The sequence below is a fragment of the Ananas comosus genome, linkage group 9 (assembly GCF_001540865.1).
Source record: "Ananas comosus cultivar F153 linkage group 9, ASM154086v1, whole genome shotgun sequence".
Lineage (NCBI taxonomy): Eukaryota > Viridiplantae > Streptophyta > Magnoliopsida > Poales > Bromeliaceae > Ananas > Ananas comosus.
The window spans coordinates 205,119-222,675 of NC_033629.1; the positions used below are offsets into that span (position 1 = coordinate 205,119).

The 17,557-nt window shown below is 35.9% G+C and overlaps 2 protein-coding genes across 3 annotated transcripts; both read right to left on the reverse strand.

Annotated features, from left to right (window-relative positions):
- LOC109714739 (nipped-B-like protein) lies at positions 467-13,571 on the reverse strand. Of its 2 annotated transcripts, XM_020239435.1 has the most exons (28): positions 13,085-13,571; positions 12,896-13,005; positions 12,037-12,173; positions 11,861-11,960; positions 11,526-11,776; positions 11,153-11,260; positions 10,906-11,017; positions 10,397-10,493; positions 10,125-10,311; positions 9,592-10,023; positions 8,766-9,292; positions 8,491-8,698; positions 8,353-8,403; positions 8,108-8,266; positions 7,843-8,010; positions 6,882-7,181; positions 6,633-6,785; positions 6,132-6,301; positions 5,033-5,141; positions 4,327-4,491; positions 4,146-4,250; positions 3,528-3,761; positions 2,889-3,022; positions 2,550-2,804; positions 2,152-2,443; positions 1,758-1,850; positions 1,518-1,643; positions 467-962 (listed from the first exon to the last, which is right to left on the reverse strand). In XM_020239435.1, exons 1-28 carry the CDS (start codon positions 13,321-13,323, stop codon positions 714-716), a joined length of 5,271 nt encoding a protein of 1,756 aa, XP_020095024.1. In that variant the 5' UTR covers positions 13,324-13,571; the 3' UTR covers positions 467-713. The 2 variants fall into 2 exon arrangements, with proteins under 2 accessions (XP_020095024.1, XP_020095025.1); XM_020239436.1 differs by lacking the exon at positions 13,085-13,571 and having other exon boundaries at positions 12,037-12,181.
- LOC109714742 (expansin-A2-like) lies at positions 16,144-17,211 on the reverse strand. The gene is made up of 2 exons (XM_020239439.1): positions 17,043-17,211; positions 16,144-16,799 (listed from the first exon to the last, which is right to left on the reverse strand). The coding sequence occupies exons 1-2, from the start codon at positions 17,173-17,175 to the stop codon at positions 16,186-16,188; spliced, it is 747 nt and encodes a 248-aa protein (XP_020095028.1). The 5' UTR covers positions 17,176-17,211; the 3' UTR covers positions 16,144-16,185.

Below are 17,557 nucleotides of genomic sequence, written 5' to 3' on the forward strand. Positions count from 1 at the left end.
TTATAATTTAAAATATATATCCAACTACTAATTTCTAGAGTAGAATATCAAATTTTGGAAAAAAGAAAATTGACATGTAAATGCTGAACCCCAATTTTGGACTAAGGCCAACTTGAATTGTAATAAACTAAATAAATAAAAAGATAAAGCTAGAGATCATATGTTGGAGTGTTTTAAGCCCTAGCCAAATATTAAATTGACCCTGGAGGTATGAAATATTGGGGCTTGCTTGGGTTAAACTAAGAATCGAATATAAGGCCCCATTCCATATTCAAATCAGGACAATTTTCCAGCTCATTCTAGAAGCCCCACTCCAAATTACAACCACCCCCACTCCAGCTATGGGCCTGTTTTGGCCGAGTGTTGCCATCCCAACTTCGACTACTACAATACTACTAAATGCACGGGCCTAAGAAAGTTGACTTTTTTCCTCTTAATTGGGGAAACTAAAGCGGGGTTGGAAAAAAAAAAGAAAAAGAAAAAATTGGACTTTTCCATTAATTGGAGAAACTGGAGCACAATCCATCTTTGCTACGACCCTAGAAAGAAAATAAAAACGTGGACAAAGCAAAGCAAGAGGAGCGCTCCGATTTAATGACACCGACCAATCTACATAAAACCAAGATTTTCTCCTTTTCTTTGTTTTTCTTTTTTTCTTTCACTTATCCTGCTATTTACTGATTCCTATAATGTACAACACCGCAAACAAAGGCTCACATGTGCATCCTTTGTCTAGTCATCCGGCCGCCGCCATTGCTCCTTTGGCCGGAGAAGTCGAGCCTCCGCGGCCCACCTGTCCAATCTTCATCATAGTAGTCATCTCCATCATCATCGCCGTCGTCTCCCCTGTCAATGGCTGATCTTCCACTTCTTGAATTTCTCGGGGTCGGACGTTTCCTCTTCACTGTAGATGTGTATGTAACATAGTCTATAGAATCTTCCCTCAACAATGTCTTAAACTCCTGCAGAATTGTATCAGATTGAGAAAATGAGTACCCGAGCTTAAATACTAGGTCAAACATTACAGATCATACCTGAAAAATAGAAATTTTTGAAATGGTGTCTTGAACTACTTCTACTTTACTTCATAACCTTTCAGTTTCAATACTTCTTATCTTAGAAAGTTCTGTCAAGTCCCACCAAAACTTGATGGTTTCCATTTAAAGGGGCATAAAATATTACTTATTCTGTCAAAAGAAGTTGACAATACTCCAAGTTAAAATGGACTGCTTGAATCAAACAGATGCAAGGGTAGTAATATCAAAATTTTCAAAGTGTAGGTAACCATTTCAAATGTGCTATAATTTGGGTAAGGTCTGAAGATTTCACCTTTTATTTACAGTCTAGTAAATGCTTGATAAAGTAGCTCAGTGCTTAATGGAGAAAAATAGTAGGTCCAACACAAGAACGGATCAAGACATGCTCATGCTTTGTTACTCCAGTAATTAAGATAAGGAATATTCATCAATGTTCGCTTAATGGAAAAAGGAAATAAAGGAATTTCACTCATAGAATACCTGGTATTTCTGTACCATATCCTGGTAGCTAGTAGGCAAACTAATTGAGGTGTCACTAACGTTGAAGGGAATGTTCTGCTTGGAGATTGTCTCTCCTGGTTTTGGCTGTTCCTTCAAAGAAAATGCCTGCTCGGAATGGAAAAGAATATATAATATTTAGGAAATTAATATGCATGGCTTGATATAATACATGGAAAAAGATGACAGGTAAGAAAATATTTTGCGGGGAAAAAAAGTAACCTGACAGCGAGCATCATTTAAGCCATACACAATTTTCAAATATCTCTTCAATTTTAAAAGAAGTTGCATAGCTATTGCATCATGACAATCAGCCTGAAAAACAACAATGTACGTAATAAGAAACAATTACTTATTGCCACACAAAACTACTTAAGCCTGCAGAGAATAGTGCGCATTTCAAAAAAAATTGTCACTTCACTAAAAGCGTAAGAGGTTTAAAGTATCGTACAGTTTCTCCCAATCATTTACAAGTTGTTTGTACTAGAAAGAGTGTCTTGATTAGCATATGTGATCGGTTGGAAAAACAATAATTTGTAACATTATCAATGAAGTTTTGCATGTATGTAAAGCTATTAATACTTGAAAAAAAAAAAAAAAAAAACACACACACAACCTGAATTTTTTTCGTGTCTTCCTCTGAAATGCTGCATGTCTTTTCAGGCATTTGTGGAGTTACTGTCATATTTTGATCAGATGAATAATGTGCACCTGACACAGGCATAGCTCTAAAACTATCATTAGAAGTACTCATCAAATCCCGCTGTTGGAAGCATGAACTCCAAAGTTTCATATTTGCCTCAAGTGCCCCAGCTCTTAGTTGTATTACCCGATTTATATCATAAATCAAGTAAAGAGGCTCGTCAGGGCATGTGAAGGGGAGAGAAGCAAGAACCTCCGTACAATATCTGCGAACAATCAATATTGCACTTTTTAGGATAAATTTTCTCCAAAAATTGCAAACTTTTGAAGCCAAACCTCTAAGAGAATTGAATCAAAGGATTCAGCTCTTACACAAGAAAGCTAAGAGACGAATGATTCCAATTATCCGACTCAAATTTACGAACAATTGAGTGCATGAATTTGTTCCTCGAAACACGATTTGATCTAATAAGCCTGTATATTCTAGATACCCCCGGCCTAACAAATGCAATGGCATTCCCTTTCATATTTCCAGAAACCATATCATGATTACTCAAAATGGATTCGAAAAATCTGAATGACATCTGCAGGCCATCGCCTAAACGGCTTTCAAAAAATGCTGGGTACCTGTAGATGTACTGCAATCAATCAACATGCCCCAACAGATTATATAAAGATGATAATCAAATTACATAAATTAGATGACCATACTTCTCGTTCATGTTCATGAGCAAATGATGGGCCAGCTTTGAGTTCACCTCCAAGGGATCAGTTTCAAGTGCAATAAGGTGTGGAACACAAGTAATCGGGTGGACTAGGCCTTGGCGTAGGACAATTTCGGCAATCTACACAAGTGACTTTTAAATCAAATGCAGTATAAATAAAGGAAAAAGGAAAAGAAAAGAGAAAGTAAACTGTAGGGATTGTCCACGTACTACCCCGATATTGCTACATGGTTACAGTAATTCTTAGTTAAACACTTTAGTTCCTGAATTTCTTAAAAAATTCAATTCTATCCCTGTATCTAAAAAATGAAAAAAAAAATCTAAAACTTCTCACCAAAATGATTAGTTTATCCTACACAGGTAAAATGGATTTGTTATTCCAGTTTCCATGAAACAGGGTTAAAAGGGGCGCTAGACAGTTTACAGCAAAAGTCAATGGCAGAGTTTATTCTAACCAACAGGAATAAAACTGATATATATGTAAAAGTGACGAACTAGTTAAGATGAAAAGTTCAGGGATCAAGTCGAAATAAAAGGATATCACAGGGCCTTCCCGTTTTATCGTCAAATGGAATGGAATAGGCAAAGCAAGTGCGGGGATACATGTCAAGAACAAAAATAGTACCTTAAGAGCAAACTGGCGAACTTGGTCATTTGCATCCAAGCATCTTTCAAGGATATGGTTCCAGTACAACTGAATAATTCCCCCACAAATGTTAGTGTCACCAGCCCCCGCAGCCACAGGCACCTTATTTCCATTTTCTTCTACATACTGGGCAGGAGCCTTATTGGTATTATCCGTACCAAGTTGGCTCTCTGCATCAAGAAGATACTCGTGAAGGTTTTGTAATGCTTGCATCTGGCCAGTAGAATTAAGTTAAAAGAAGATAAAAAAAACGCATTCTTAAAATGGAAAATAATATTTACCTATGTACCCCAGAGAATAATCTATTTACATACATAACCCTGTAAACTGTGATTCATATATGCCGTTCAGCGACTTACTTTCAGCATGTATAGCCTTCTATTACATATAATATACCCAATACTGGGAAAAATGTCCCTCTTTATGTAGTGATAAAAAAATCAATTCTTTTCCCATGAATCTGATGGCTTCCATAGTTCAAAGGTACTTTTTGTAACAAGCTACATGCTCAAGGGTTATATATTTAACTTCAGATTTTACAGAGCTATAATGTAAATATATGATTTTGAAGGGATGTAAAATCCCCAAATTAAATACCTTTAAACGATGATCACTATGGGAAGAAAGTGCTGCCTCTAGAAGTTTTAGAATATCCTTCTCCAACATATATTCAGGCTTGGCAATTAGTATATACCCTAATGCCTGTGAAAATGAAAAGAATGAAGATCATGTGGTGAAATCAGGAATAACTATAAATATATGTATCGTAATAACGGACCTGTAAAGCTCGGACTTTCAAGCCAAAGTCATCCTCGACGAGAAGGTATTTTTTAAGTAATGAAAGACTCTTAACAATAGGGAGATGTTGACTATCACCTGTGGACATTAGTTCATACCCATACCTAAGGAGCAGCCCTAGACAGAATAAAGAGCGGCCCAACAGCTGAAAATCGCACAAAAAAATTAGATTATTAGATGAACATGTTGATGACTGTCAATATTACAACATGCAAGTAAAATGTGCAGTTTGTGTGTCCCTAAACTAAGCAACTCAAGTTCAAATGACTGCCAAGTCATTAAATTAAGCAACCGGTCATTTGAACTTGAGTTCCTCAATTTAATAATTTGATGGTCATTTGAATTTGAGTTGCTCATTTAATGATACTGTGCAGAAAACAAAAAAATAAAAACAAAAATCATAACAAAATTCTGTAACTGACACCTATTGCTTTAAAATCGGTCTCTGTATTCACACTTGCTATTTTAGTCCACAGTCTATCTCACTACCACCATTGAAACGTTGGTGGATGGTGAGAAAGATGAACACAGGGCAGTTGTGTTAGGTAAAGTCTAAGCTAGCAACAAGTTACATACAAAATCTTATAATACTCTAAAGCTACACAATCAAAGAATCCAGATAAAGATATCACAATTAATGACATTGGAAGCTCCTGCGTCCAAGATATAAAAGCAATTAAAATTACCTGCTTATTATCAAAATTTGGAGTAAGTAGATGTTTGAAGAAAATCTGAACAAGATACTCCACTAGATATCCACCTTTGCCAGCTATTTTACTAAGTGAACAAAGACACCTGGATAGAAGACTATAATCAGCCATTATTATTTTTTGACACAAGGTTACACTAAAGGTTGACAAGAATAGAAAGGATAAATAATCACAGGTGATGGATGAATCAACATCAATTAAACTAATAAAAGGGTTAGAGAGCTGATGTTTTATTGTTGGCACAGGACAAAATGAAGAAACTAACCGCATCCAGCAAACAACTTTGATAAATGGCAACTTTGAGTAGTACAAACAAATTATAGGATTTTATGCCCATCTGAGTTTTCCTCATTTCAGTTAGGATAGCATTAATTCTAAGGCATAAAGCCAATAATGGACAACTAGTTGAATCCGAATCCAAATCATGCATATCCTTAGATTTGCCTTCATCATTGCCGTAACAATAACTTAAATTGACCCTCAGTAGAGAAAAGAGTGTAAACAGCAATAGGTGGCATATTGCTTTTGCTTATCACCAAAATTTTACCAAGAGTTTGGTTACTTATGGAGTTCTTATGCGTTAAGTGCAACAAGTGAATAAGTCAAATAGTACACATGGCTGAAGCAATTGCCAGGAAGAAGAGTGTTTATAACAGCAAAGAGCGTACTACTGGACAGAATTAACTAAATAGTAAATATACAGTTGAAAGTTTGGGTTTCCAAATAATAAAAGAAAAGGAATACAAGAACTCTGGCGATATAACTCTTGAGAATACAAAATGACAAAATGCACACACATTTCCTAAGGCATAACAATTTTGGTGCATATAAGGAACATCCAATCATGTTCACATTGTTCCATAAAGCAGGGAACAAAGAAAAGAGTTTAAGAGAAAAATGCATTTACACATCCAAACAACGAAAGCTAAAAACACATTGTTATTCATTAAATTAATACATGAAGAAGATGCCTCCAGATAAAAAAATAAATAAATAAAATCATAGAGATCTACAGAGCATATAAGTCACTGCAAAATTTCTTGCAATTAAATATGGAAGAGAAGACTATTCATACCTGATGCAAGCATGCACAACTGTCAGGAAAGAATGTCGAACTATCATGTGTTTGAGGTCCTGTTCAAGCTCGGCAATAAGGCTTTGTGGCGGCTTCCGAAGCAGAGGGAGAACAGAATCAATTATAAATATTATACTTTCAAGCAACTGAGCAGTCGATTTATTGTCAACCTGCATACAAAGATGGGCTATCAGTCCTACATCAACTAAGCAGTTGTAAGATGACGTAACCAAAAAGCATCTGATTGGCAACTCATTGCTAACAAGTAGCAAGTAGTGCATTCACTCATGCAAATTGCAAAAGAATAAATGATTGCACTCAATAATAATAATCTGGTTTTTATTATATTCCATGTTGGACAAGAGAAAAGGATTTCATACGACAGAATCACATGTTCACAGATTACAAACTTAACATACGACCAGCTTGAGCTGAAATGAAATATCAAAAAGCTAACGGCCAATAAGTGACTACGAATCCAAAATGTTAGTGAATACTCACCTGATTCTTAAGGTATGGCTGAAGTGTCACCACAAACTGGGATGGATCTGTTGCTGGAGCACAAAGCATTGGATCGACAACACAAAATGCATGCAAGGCAAGTACATAAGGAAGTGCATGGATCTCCTCTTCATCACTATGTCCCTCTTCAACCTTAAAAATTGGAAGAAAAAAAAAAAAAAGTGTATAGAACTAGCCTGATAAATTTTCATCTGACACAAACCTGTAAATATGATAGGAAGCCTTTACCTGCAAAATTCTTTCTAACAAGCGCTTACATATCAATTCACAGCGCTTACGTACAGATGCCAGAGATATTGCATTCATCCCAGTAGCTTTAGCAGATTGCGGGAGAAAATCAAGTGATAAGTTACGTTTTATGATGGTAACAAGTGGCTGATGGTTAGGCATCTTTCTCAACATATTGACAATTTGCTCAGTCTTGTTCGCCACTTCCATAGGCACAGAACTACCATCAGCAACATAGTGCTTATGACTTCCAGTTGGTTCTTCAAACCAGAACTCATAAAATGTTTTGCATACAAGATCCTAACACACACACAATATGACATGTAATGTGGAATTAGTTCTTGCAAAAAAAAAAAAAAAAAAAAAAAAAAAAAAAAAAAAAAAAAAAAAAAAAAAAAAAAAAAAAAACTGAACTAAGTTAAAGGCTTAAAGCGATAGCATATGTAAGTGGGCAATGTCATGTGTGACTGTCTAATAAAGCAACAGACTAGCAGTATCATTCCATGCAGATTTCCAAAAAGGAAGCTTCATCATACATCCATGACACTAATCCCCAGGAGAAGTTCCTTTTTGGATGGCTTGATGCACAGATAAGAGGTGTCAAATAAAGTAAAATATTTCTTACATAGTTATAGTGAATTTAATTAAAACCAATGGAGAGGAAAATCTACTCATGCAGTTGTCTAACATTGATTTTTGGACTGTTAGAGTCCTTTGTGATAAAATTTAGCGGTAAGCGCTGTGGTCAAACCTTTTTCATCAAGCAGAATATCTTTTTCTTTGACCCATACAAATTTCTCTTTGATGCAATTCTAATACTATAGTTTTCTTCCACCAGAAACGAAGTATGAATATCTCTCAGCAGATAATATAACATCCATCCCAGCCCTTAGAGAAAAATCAAGTATATTAAGCTGACGGCCACAGATTAATTACTAAGAAGATCAAAGATGCAACTTACCTGTACGCTAGATTCTTCGTCATTAACACGAGAAATTATCTCGATAAAAGCTCGTGTTGACTCCAAAAAATTAGTATTGGAAGTACATAGATCACGGATGATCTTGATGGCACGTTTGCGCACGCTAACTCCTGTGTCCTTTATACGCTCAGCAACCTTTTCAAAGTACTGCACAGCCAAATACTTTGAAGTAAGATAAAATAAAATCTCTTTATAGAATACGTGTAAAGGAAACTTTGAAGTAAACTAGCAAGAGTTTGCTGACCTTCAAACCAACATCAGGATGTGAAGCAATATGCCTACCAACGAGTTCAAGAGCAGCTTCACGAACAGAGATTGCAGAGTCACAAAACCTTCCTTCTACAGCACATTGGACACGTCTGTCACATAGAACCTCCGGATCGGCTTCAACAATACCACTAACCTGTATATACACAGGAGACACCACATAAGAAAAGAAAAAGAGACAATGTCCTCGACAAGATGATCTGTAAGTTAATAAGTACTCACTGCACGTAAGGCCTTTGCTCTTATTATTGGAGAGTTTTCCCTCAAGCTGGCCTAAGAACAAGAATTGACATGACCTTCAGTACAAAAAATTGGTAACGTTAATGAACAATGAGAGAAAAGGATGTTGATAGTAATTACCAAAAGAAGGGAAAGAATTTTATCAAATCCTCTGGAAAAGGAGTTTTTTTGTCCCAGCGCTAGGCAAATTTTTTTAACCCAATCTCTCGATAACACCAAACTGCCACCAGAATCTCGCAAAATTTCATTTGATTTCAATCTTGCAAGATAGTAGATTATTTTATCATGAGATTGCGGATCATCCTTATACCACAGGCAAAGATAAAACCTGCAATAATAAGAGATTAAATTTTCATATAATACACATACTTAAATTTGAATATCAAAATACGCACCATCGAGTAAATAGATTTCCATCATCTCGTGAACCAGCTTCCTGCAGATAATTCAAAAGAATTTGCTGAAGAACTTCCAAACTTGTGACAGAGTCAGAATTTCCAGGCCTTTTGCTTGTTGAGCCTGCGTTTTTCCTTTTAACATAATCTTTGTTATCTATCTTGTAGTATGACTCTAAGACACTGAGCTGCTTTTTGCAGAAGCATAAATGGCAAGACCAATCACGAACCAAATTTTCTTGTCCACCTAGTCCTAAGCAATCTGAATGAAAGCATCTTCCACAAACATGACAAACAATATTCACACCTCTGACACCAAGACAGACAGAGCATGTATCCTTCAAGTCATCAGAATTGCCACCAGCGCCAACTAGCTCCTGCAAGATCCAAAACTTATCCCTACTGCAAATTAGAGAATCACGTTTGAGTCTTGAAGCGATAGTGCCAAGAAGCTCAATAGCCAAGCAACGTGCTGAGGTGTCCTTAGATTTCAAGCCAGCATTTTGGAGTAACAAGACACAAAGAACCTGCAAATGTACCACAAAGACTTATGAGCGGGTATTTTCTATTTCATTTCAGAGCATAGTCAATGGCACCGTGCATGCCTAGAGGGAAGTTTTCTCTATTATAGGCAACAGTCCAATCATATACGATCATGGCAGATCTGTCAGTGCAATGTGGCAAAATTTGATTATCCTGTTGCCTATCCTACACAAAGAGGGTGTCGGGGAAATAAAGCGGCGGCAGCACTTGCATATTATAACTATGATAAAAGCTCTATAAGATCCTAAGCTTTAGCAACAGTTCAAGCAGAGGGTAGTATTACCTCAAGTATAGGAGCAGAGGCAGGATACTCAGGTAAATTCAGGGTCATCAGCAAATCCATCACAAGGTTCTCTAAGATCACTTTGGATTCTGTTACATCCTGGGTTTTAGCAGTAGTGAAACGTTGAAGAACACTCGTCCAGAAAATGCAACACACTTCAGTTGCAGCTTCATGACAGTTCATTGGGTAACTTGCATCAATTGAAGCATCTAAGATGGTATTCCAATTCACTGTTGTCTTTAAACTGTCGGGCACGTTTGCACTGAATTGGACCAACTGAACAAATAAGGCTGTTATCATCTGGATCTGCTTTTGTTCTTCATCTGCAAGATGATAAGTCCTAAGGGCTCGCTTTGAAAATTGCAACTTACGAAGAAGCTGAATTGTTTCATCTATCAAGAAGCTCTTGTGTTGTGTGTATGAAGCAAATACCTGTATATGAGAAAATATTGGGTTAAAAAAAGAGAGGAAAAATAAAACAGACATATATATATCCATTACAATAGACAAAATGTCAGTCGAGGAACTATTACCCCACAAATCAAATCAATTGACTTTAATTGTAAAATCTGTATATTATCCACCAGAAATGTTGAGAAGCTTGTTTTCACTAACTGCAGAATGCAACTATCTGACAAGCGCACCACTGACAGGAGTTCTTTGAGAAACCCTAATATTAAACAAAGTTTCTGTACCACAGAATAAACAGCTACAGAAACCCTGGAAGGAAGAGACATGGAAATAGTTTACAGGAATGCAAGAAAATACAATAAACAAATGAAATAAGTAGAAGTTATAAGCAAACTTGTTTCCAGCAGGCTTCCTCGTGTTCACACTACGAGTGTTACGCCGCCTTTTGCCTGCCGAACTATTATCGATGTCATCCTCTTCATCCTCATCAACTACAATATAATAAAAAGGAGCTCAATTGTCAAAACTATATATCGGTGTTCATATTAATTCCAAGATGGCACAATGCAGTTGATATCATACTGGAATATCATTATCAATCCTCAGAATAGTAGCTCTGTTGGACAAAGAATAAAAAGCTATTGAGGATATAAGCCAGAAAGGAGGTGTTGTGTCTAACTGCTCCAAGGAGCAAAATAAAGATGTTCATAAACCAAAACATATATGTTCCAACATGCCTGCCAAAAGGTCAAAAGTTTTGACTGCTTTAAACTACATGTAAAACTTTCCTCTTCATCAATGGAATAAAGTATGCACATAATTAATAAAGTAGGCATGAGAAAACAGTATTGCATCAATTTGAGAAACAAGTGCACATTATAGTTCCGGAAAGTGGAAGTTCACCATCATTTGCACCATTTTCACTTGGTTTGTAAAGATTGCGGTAGGATGGACTACATGCAGCCATGCATTCCATGATCTGATGCCTCGAGAAATCAAGAATGTGCTCGATAATCTGATATATGACGAATCAAAATTTCCAAATAAGTATATAAATGACACTCATATGTACTAGTGAGTACAGCAAAAGATATGTATAAGTCCATCCAAATGAAAATACAAATGTCAAGAAAATTAACGGTGAGCATACTTCTTCTCTATAAAGTTGCTTTGGCATATCATGGTGACTCATAATCGCTAAAGCTGCATGAGTGGACTCCAGTGCACACAGAACCACGGTCTCACAATCTAAATCAGGCTGGAACATCCACTTAATCAGTCAAAATGTAATATACTCATTGAATCACAGTATAATGAAACAGCATACTGCTACCAAAAACATATAAACAACACTTAAATATTTTAAAAAGAGTGAAATTTGACAAAAAATTGCCACAGCTAATAATGAATATTTTTGGGAATTCCTTAACATATTATATAAACATCAACATTGAAAGGCAAGTAATTATGTAAGAGAAAAGTTCTGCATTTAAGACAGCATAGCGATAGCATATATGACTTACATTTTCATTTCCTTCAATGGATACACCTTGTGCACACTGGATAAGACGATCTAGAACATTTATCAGTCTCGTAAGAGTATCAAGAGGAATGGAGTGCAAAAACTTCTTTGAATGAACCAATGTTATTTCATTTACAAGAGCTTTGATATCAGCTAAAGGAAGAGAGAACCCATCGGATCCTTCTAAATCATCAGGGACTTCTGCTTTCCCACAGAAGTCTTCCACCATCTCACAGAAGTTCATAATGGCATCTGAAACGTTTGAGGGTTGTCACCATCAACCCAAAAGTAATTAGAAAGAAAAGGTAGCAGAGATTATATAGAAGTACGGCAAACCTTGATGATCAGGAATATCTAGACCAGAATTCGAAGGAATAGTTTCGCTGTCTTTTTTCCTAACTTTCGGTTTCCTTGAACTAGCAAGAGCAGGTTGATCCTATAATTTGTAAAGCAAATGATTAGAGATAAGAAAAAGAAACTAAACACCTAGCATGTGACCTAGAATAACTCACGTGAACGAGATTCCGTTGTGGATGGTCATCAAAAGAAGCTCCATACTCCCTTGGTACTTGAAGAACATTAATTCCGTTTTGTTCAAAAGGTTTCCTTTCTGGTATCTGATTACGAGGGCTCTGATCCAAAAGCGGACCTGAGAAACTTAAACAGCCGAGCAGAAAATTAGCATGGACAACCAAGGTAAAGTATCTTTGATAAGGTCGCAAAGTGCGGGTGGGCTAAATATTTAACAAATCAATGTTTGATCCTTTTTGATAGGAAGAGACAACTAAGACTATAGAACATTTTTCAGAAGAGCAAACAATGGCTTTTTATGATAAAACAAATGGCAACAGTTATAATTGCGGTGCTTATTTGACCAACATAAAATAAATTTTGAGTCTTTGGTTCAAGAATCCCAGCCTTCTAGCATAATGCAATCAAAGAAAAAGGTTACAAATGCTTTCAGAAGTTATAAGAGTCATTGCACTTTCAATAAAAAAATTTGCCAACCTATTACTCCACAAAAGCTGATCTGTAAAATAAGTCGATAACTAAAATTTTGGAGAGTTATTCCACAATAGTTCAACTGTCAAATAGTAAACTTCTTGATCCTTAGTAAATTTAATGATCTACAACCCAACCAACATTCTTCTTCCCTAGTAGCCTATCGTCGTGATCCTAATTATCTATGAGATACAATAAAAACTTCAGACCTCACAATACATACATATCAGCATTAAAGTACAGATATATTGTTGCGAACAGAAAGTATGCTAAAAGAGAAAGAAAAAGTAACTGCACAGAAGTAAAACAAAAGGCAAGCTTTGCATAATCCTTGCATTATCTCATATACACTAATTGAGTATTGTTTACCTCGAGAAGAGCTAGCAAATGCTTCGCGGTTGTACTTGAGGACTTGCTGATACAGCCTCGAACACTCCCTCGGATCGTTCGGAGCTTCCCTTGGCTTCTCCTTCAAATTACTTGTAGTAAAGGAGACCAAATAAGCTCAACAAGCTTAGATAGCACTAAAAATGCAAAATTAATCCTGAAACCACTTACAGGTAGCTAACGTCGCAGTTCCTCAGGAGCTCCGCGATCGCGCCGGCGTGCGAGAGGACGTCTGGGCGATCGCCTAGCCGAGCGCCATGGGAGGGCTCGTCCAAGAGCTCGATCCGCGCATCCGCGGCGCCGAAGCTCACAGGGAGAGAGGGGAGGGGGAGGGCGGGGGCGACCTCTGAGTGGTTGGTGTTAGAGAGGCGGCACGCCTTCTCGTAGCCGATCCCCTGGTTGAACTCCATGGATCGGGAGAGAGATCGAATCGGGGACCGCCAATGGTGGAATTGGAAGGGAGAAGAAGGTGAAATTAGGGTTTGGAGGGGGAGAGACCGAAACCCTAGATTGGGGGAGGAGAGTGAAGAAGAAGAAGAAGAAGAAGAAGAAGAAGAAGAAGAGAGAGGGGTTTTGTAGATGAGGGAGTAGCGCGGGACGAGGGAGATTTGGAGGGGCGAGAGGGTTTTCGCCGCGCGGTGGGTACGCTTTAGCAACGGCGAACGCAGTCGTGGTGGTGGTGGTGCCGAAGCGGGGCCTATATAAATGAAAACGCCCTCGATTTTGTAGTTAATTACAAATCGAGGATGGCTTCTACTGGAAAGCTGAGATATATCCCAGCTTCACATTTGGGTACTTTTGCAGACATACCCCTAAATATATCATTAGTTACGTAAAGGTTTGTGCCTTTTATTTGTGTATACTAATATCTATGATCTTAATGGTCATATATATATATATATATATATATATATATATATCTATCTATACTATATATCTATATCTATACTATATATAAAAGCGTATAGGAATTCCGACAATGACAGACGGAATCCAAAAAGGAATAAAATAATATTCCCTACGAATAATTATGATTAATTTGTTAAAAATATCTCAAATAAAAATTAACGGTTATGATCAATCTATTAAATATAAAATAATATTTCCTACGAATGATTATGATTAATTTGTAAAAAATATGTTAAATAAAAACGAACGGTTATGATCAATCTATTAAATTTCTACTACATATAAAAATCTATTCCCTATAAATGGTTATGATCAATTTGTTAAAAAAATATCTCAAATAAGAACAATTATAATCAATCTATTAAAAAATAGCATTTGCATGCATCTATAAATTCAATCCTATAAACGATTATAATCAATTTGTTAAAAAATATCTCAAATTAAAACAAACGGTTATGATCAATTTGTTAAAAAATAGCATTTCTATTAATCTATTTTACATTAAAATTAAAATTTGAGTTTAAATTATAAATTAAATTTAATTTTTAGATATCAAATTTGAATTAATAATTAATTTTTTTATTACAGTGGATCAAAATTAAATTTTAAATTTTAAATTAAATGTGAATTAAATTTTGATGCTTTTAGTTTAAAACACATATTTAAATTTGATTCATCAAAAATCAAAAAGTATATAAAAATGTTCGATGTTTATAAATAAAAGAACACGTAGGATATTATAAATATTTTCTAATAAAATATAACACATTAATTTATAAATATAATTTTTATTGTAAAATTTTGGATATATAGAATGTACAAATTTATATTGATTTGAAATAAATTATAATAATTGTTACGTGCATTTGCACGTACATTCAACTAGTATATATATATATATATATATATATATATATATATATATATATATATATTGCTATATTTGAAATTTTTTATATTAAAGTATTAGTTTTCAAAATCATCAATCACAGTTTTAATGCAAATTGCTCCCAATTAGTAACTCTGATATGTAAATATGAAGTAGTTTGAAGTAAATGAATGTAAAATAATATACATAAAAATAATATTTGGATAGAGATTATGTAAATAGATTTACTTTGTGTGTTATAAGTGAAAATTTTCCTCACTGTTCTAAGCCGTTTAAAGTTGAAATGACCAATGTGCCCCCCGCTAGCAGGGGCTAAGATTCTGCATTCTAATTACGACTGCTACCTGTATTTACCCCTCGGCTTCAACGTATTTACGGAATACCCCAAGTTAAGAAAAAAAGAAAAATTGCCCAGACCCGGTGCACCAGGCCAGCATGTGCACCGCACACCCCTTACATAGATTAGGATATAATTAAGCCCGCAAAATCGAAAAGGAAATATATGAAAAATATGTAATCTTTTTTCCCCTCTCATACAAATACAATAAGCCACTTTTAGAGAGAAACAAATTAAGATCAAATTCTCTTGTTCTTTCCATACTTGTAATGACTAATGAGTCTTTTTTGTTTTAATTTTAAAATATTTTTTTCTCCCCCAATTTGTCGCTCATATATATATATATATATATATATATATATATATATATATATATATATATATATATATATATATGTATATATATATATATAATCCAGCTATTATATTCGTATGAATATACTTTTTTTATACTCATAAATTTTCGACCATTATATTTATCATTTTAATTATTTTCACTTGTTATATGATACTACTCAGCTAACCACCTACTAAATCTTAAAAGATTACTTTTATCCTAACCGTACATATATTTTTTTATCTAAAGTACTAAAGAATTTATACTTATAGGAGTATAATAACTCTATTATATATATTTATAAGTTTTTTGAAACGAAAATTAATATTGTTAGACCATATATATTTTGTTATTATTAAAGCAAAAAAGATTGAAATACTAATAAATATAATGAATCATTTTTGGAGATATCAAAAATGACTGTGGCAATATACAGCAGTACGTGGGCCTTTAGAATTCTTTCTACAATTGTATGCAACTTTTCCGGTTTTTCATTTATTGCTAATAATAACTCAAACATTTGCTAATTAAGCATGCTAATTTAGATTAAAAGAAAATGGAAAGAAAGAAAAAAAAAAATTGACCACTAATATTTTTCCTACAGCTCATAAACCAGCTAAAATCTATCTATATTGATCTTTTACTAGAACAAAGCACAAGGACAACGAAAGAAATAACAAATTTTATTCAAATAAGAAGAGTCATGACAACAACATAAACTCTATATCAATCGAATACTACTACAAAAACAAACACGAACTCTCCGCGCGCTCTTAATTTTCTCATTTGTGATAAATTGATTAGAACTGTCCGCCCTCGTAATTCTGACCGAATTGCCAATTCGACGGCACGGCATTATCCGACTCGACCGTCCGGCCGTCACTGGTGGTCACCTTAAATGACAAGCTCTGCCCCACCAACTGCGTCCCGGTTTGCCAATTCTGGCCCCAGTTCCTCGACATCGCTATCCAGTCGGTCGACGACCCCTTCACCGACACCGCCACGACATCGCCCGCCACATTGTAAACCAACACCAAAATCCAGTAAGGGTTTCCTTTGATTTCGAACCGCATGCCGCCCTGCTTCACGCAGGTGACGCGGCGGAACTGCACGGGGACGATGCCCGCGTGGTAGTCCTTCACGATTTTTACGAACATGGGCATCGACAGGTCAAAGTGCTTTCGAGGCGGGTTGCACCAGCCGCCGTCGTCGCCAGGTTTAGAATAGTTCGGGGGACAGAAGTTGGTAGCGGTGATAGTGATCGAGCCAGGCGCGCACCACTGCGGGTCGTCGTAGCATTGGATTTCGAAGCACGCGCCGCAAGTTTGGCCGTTGTTGAAGAGCGCCGTGCTTAGGGCTGCGGTCTCAAGGCCATAGCCTTGTTGGAACAGATCGCCGTACCCGCAAGCTCCTTCTGCGATGGAAGCGCAGAAAAAACATGTTAGTAAAGAAAAGGAAATGTAGAAAATGGTAGTTGAAGGATCAAGAGCTTAACAATAATAAACAAAACTTGGAAAAATGTTTCAAAATCGCCTATAAAAAAATGGTGACACAAATTTTAGCTAAACCAAAAAGAAAGTTCAAAACATTAGTGTACGTGGAGAGAGAGAGAGAGAGAGAGAGAGAGAGAGAGAGAGAGAGAGAGAGAGAGAGATACGCATAGTTTCTCCTCCGGACATGTCCCCATAGAACGTTGCATGGGCAGTGTCCCATGCACCTTGGGCCATTGTTTTCGTGGCCATTACGCTCATTGCTATTACTACGAGAAAAAACCCACAACACTTAATCATTTTGTATTTTTATAGTTTGTGCACTCCCACACACCACTATCTATATCTCTCCCTCTCCCTCTACGTTTCTTTTTCCCTTTTTTTTTTTTTTTTCCCTGTGAACGTTTTTGTGCTTACGATCATTTTGTTTTGCAAGGTTACATTTATACACAGCTCAGTGGCATCAAAATGGAAGGAAAACATTTCTCAAAAAAAAAAAAGGAAGGAAATAAAAAACTTTGCAAATTAGTGCCCATTTTCTGGTGGGTATTTAAGTTGAATATGGGGAATAAGGAAACTCCTTTATGATTCATTGTGAGAGAGGTTTAGCTTTAATCTAATTACGTGTCATTTTAGGACCGTTAATTTGTTCCCTCCTAGTGTGCATTTAATTCAAATTTGG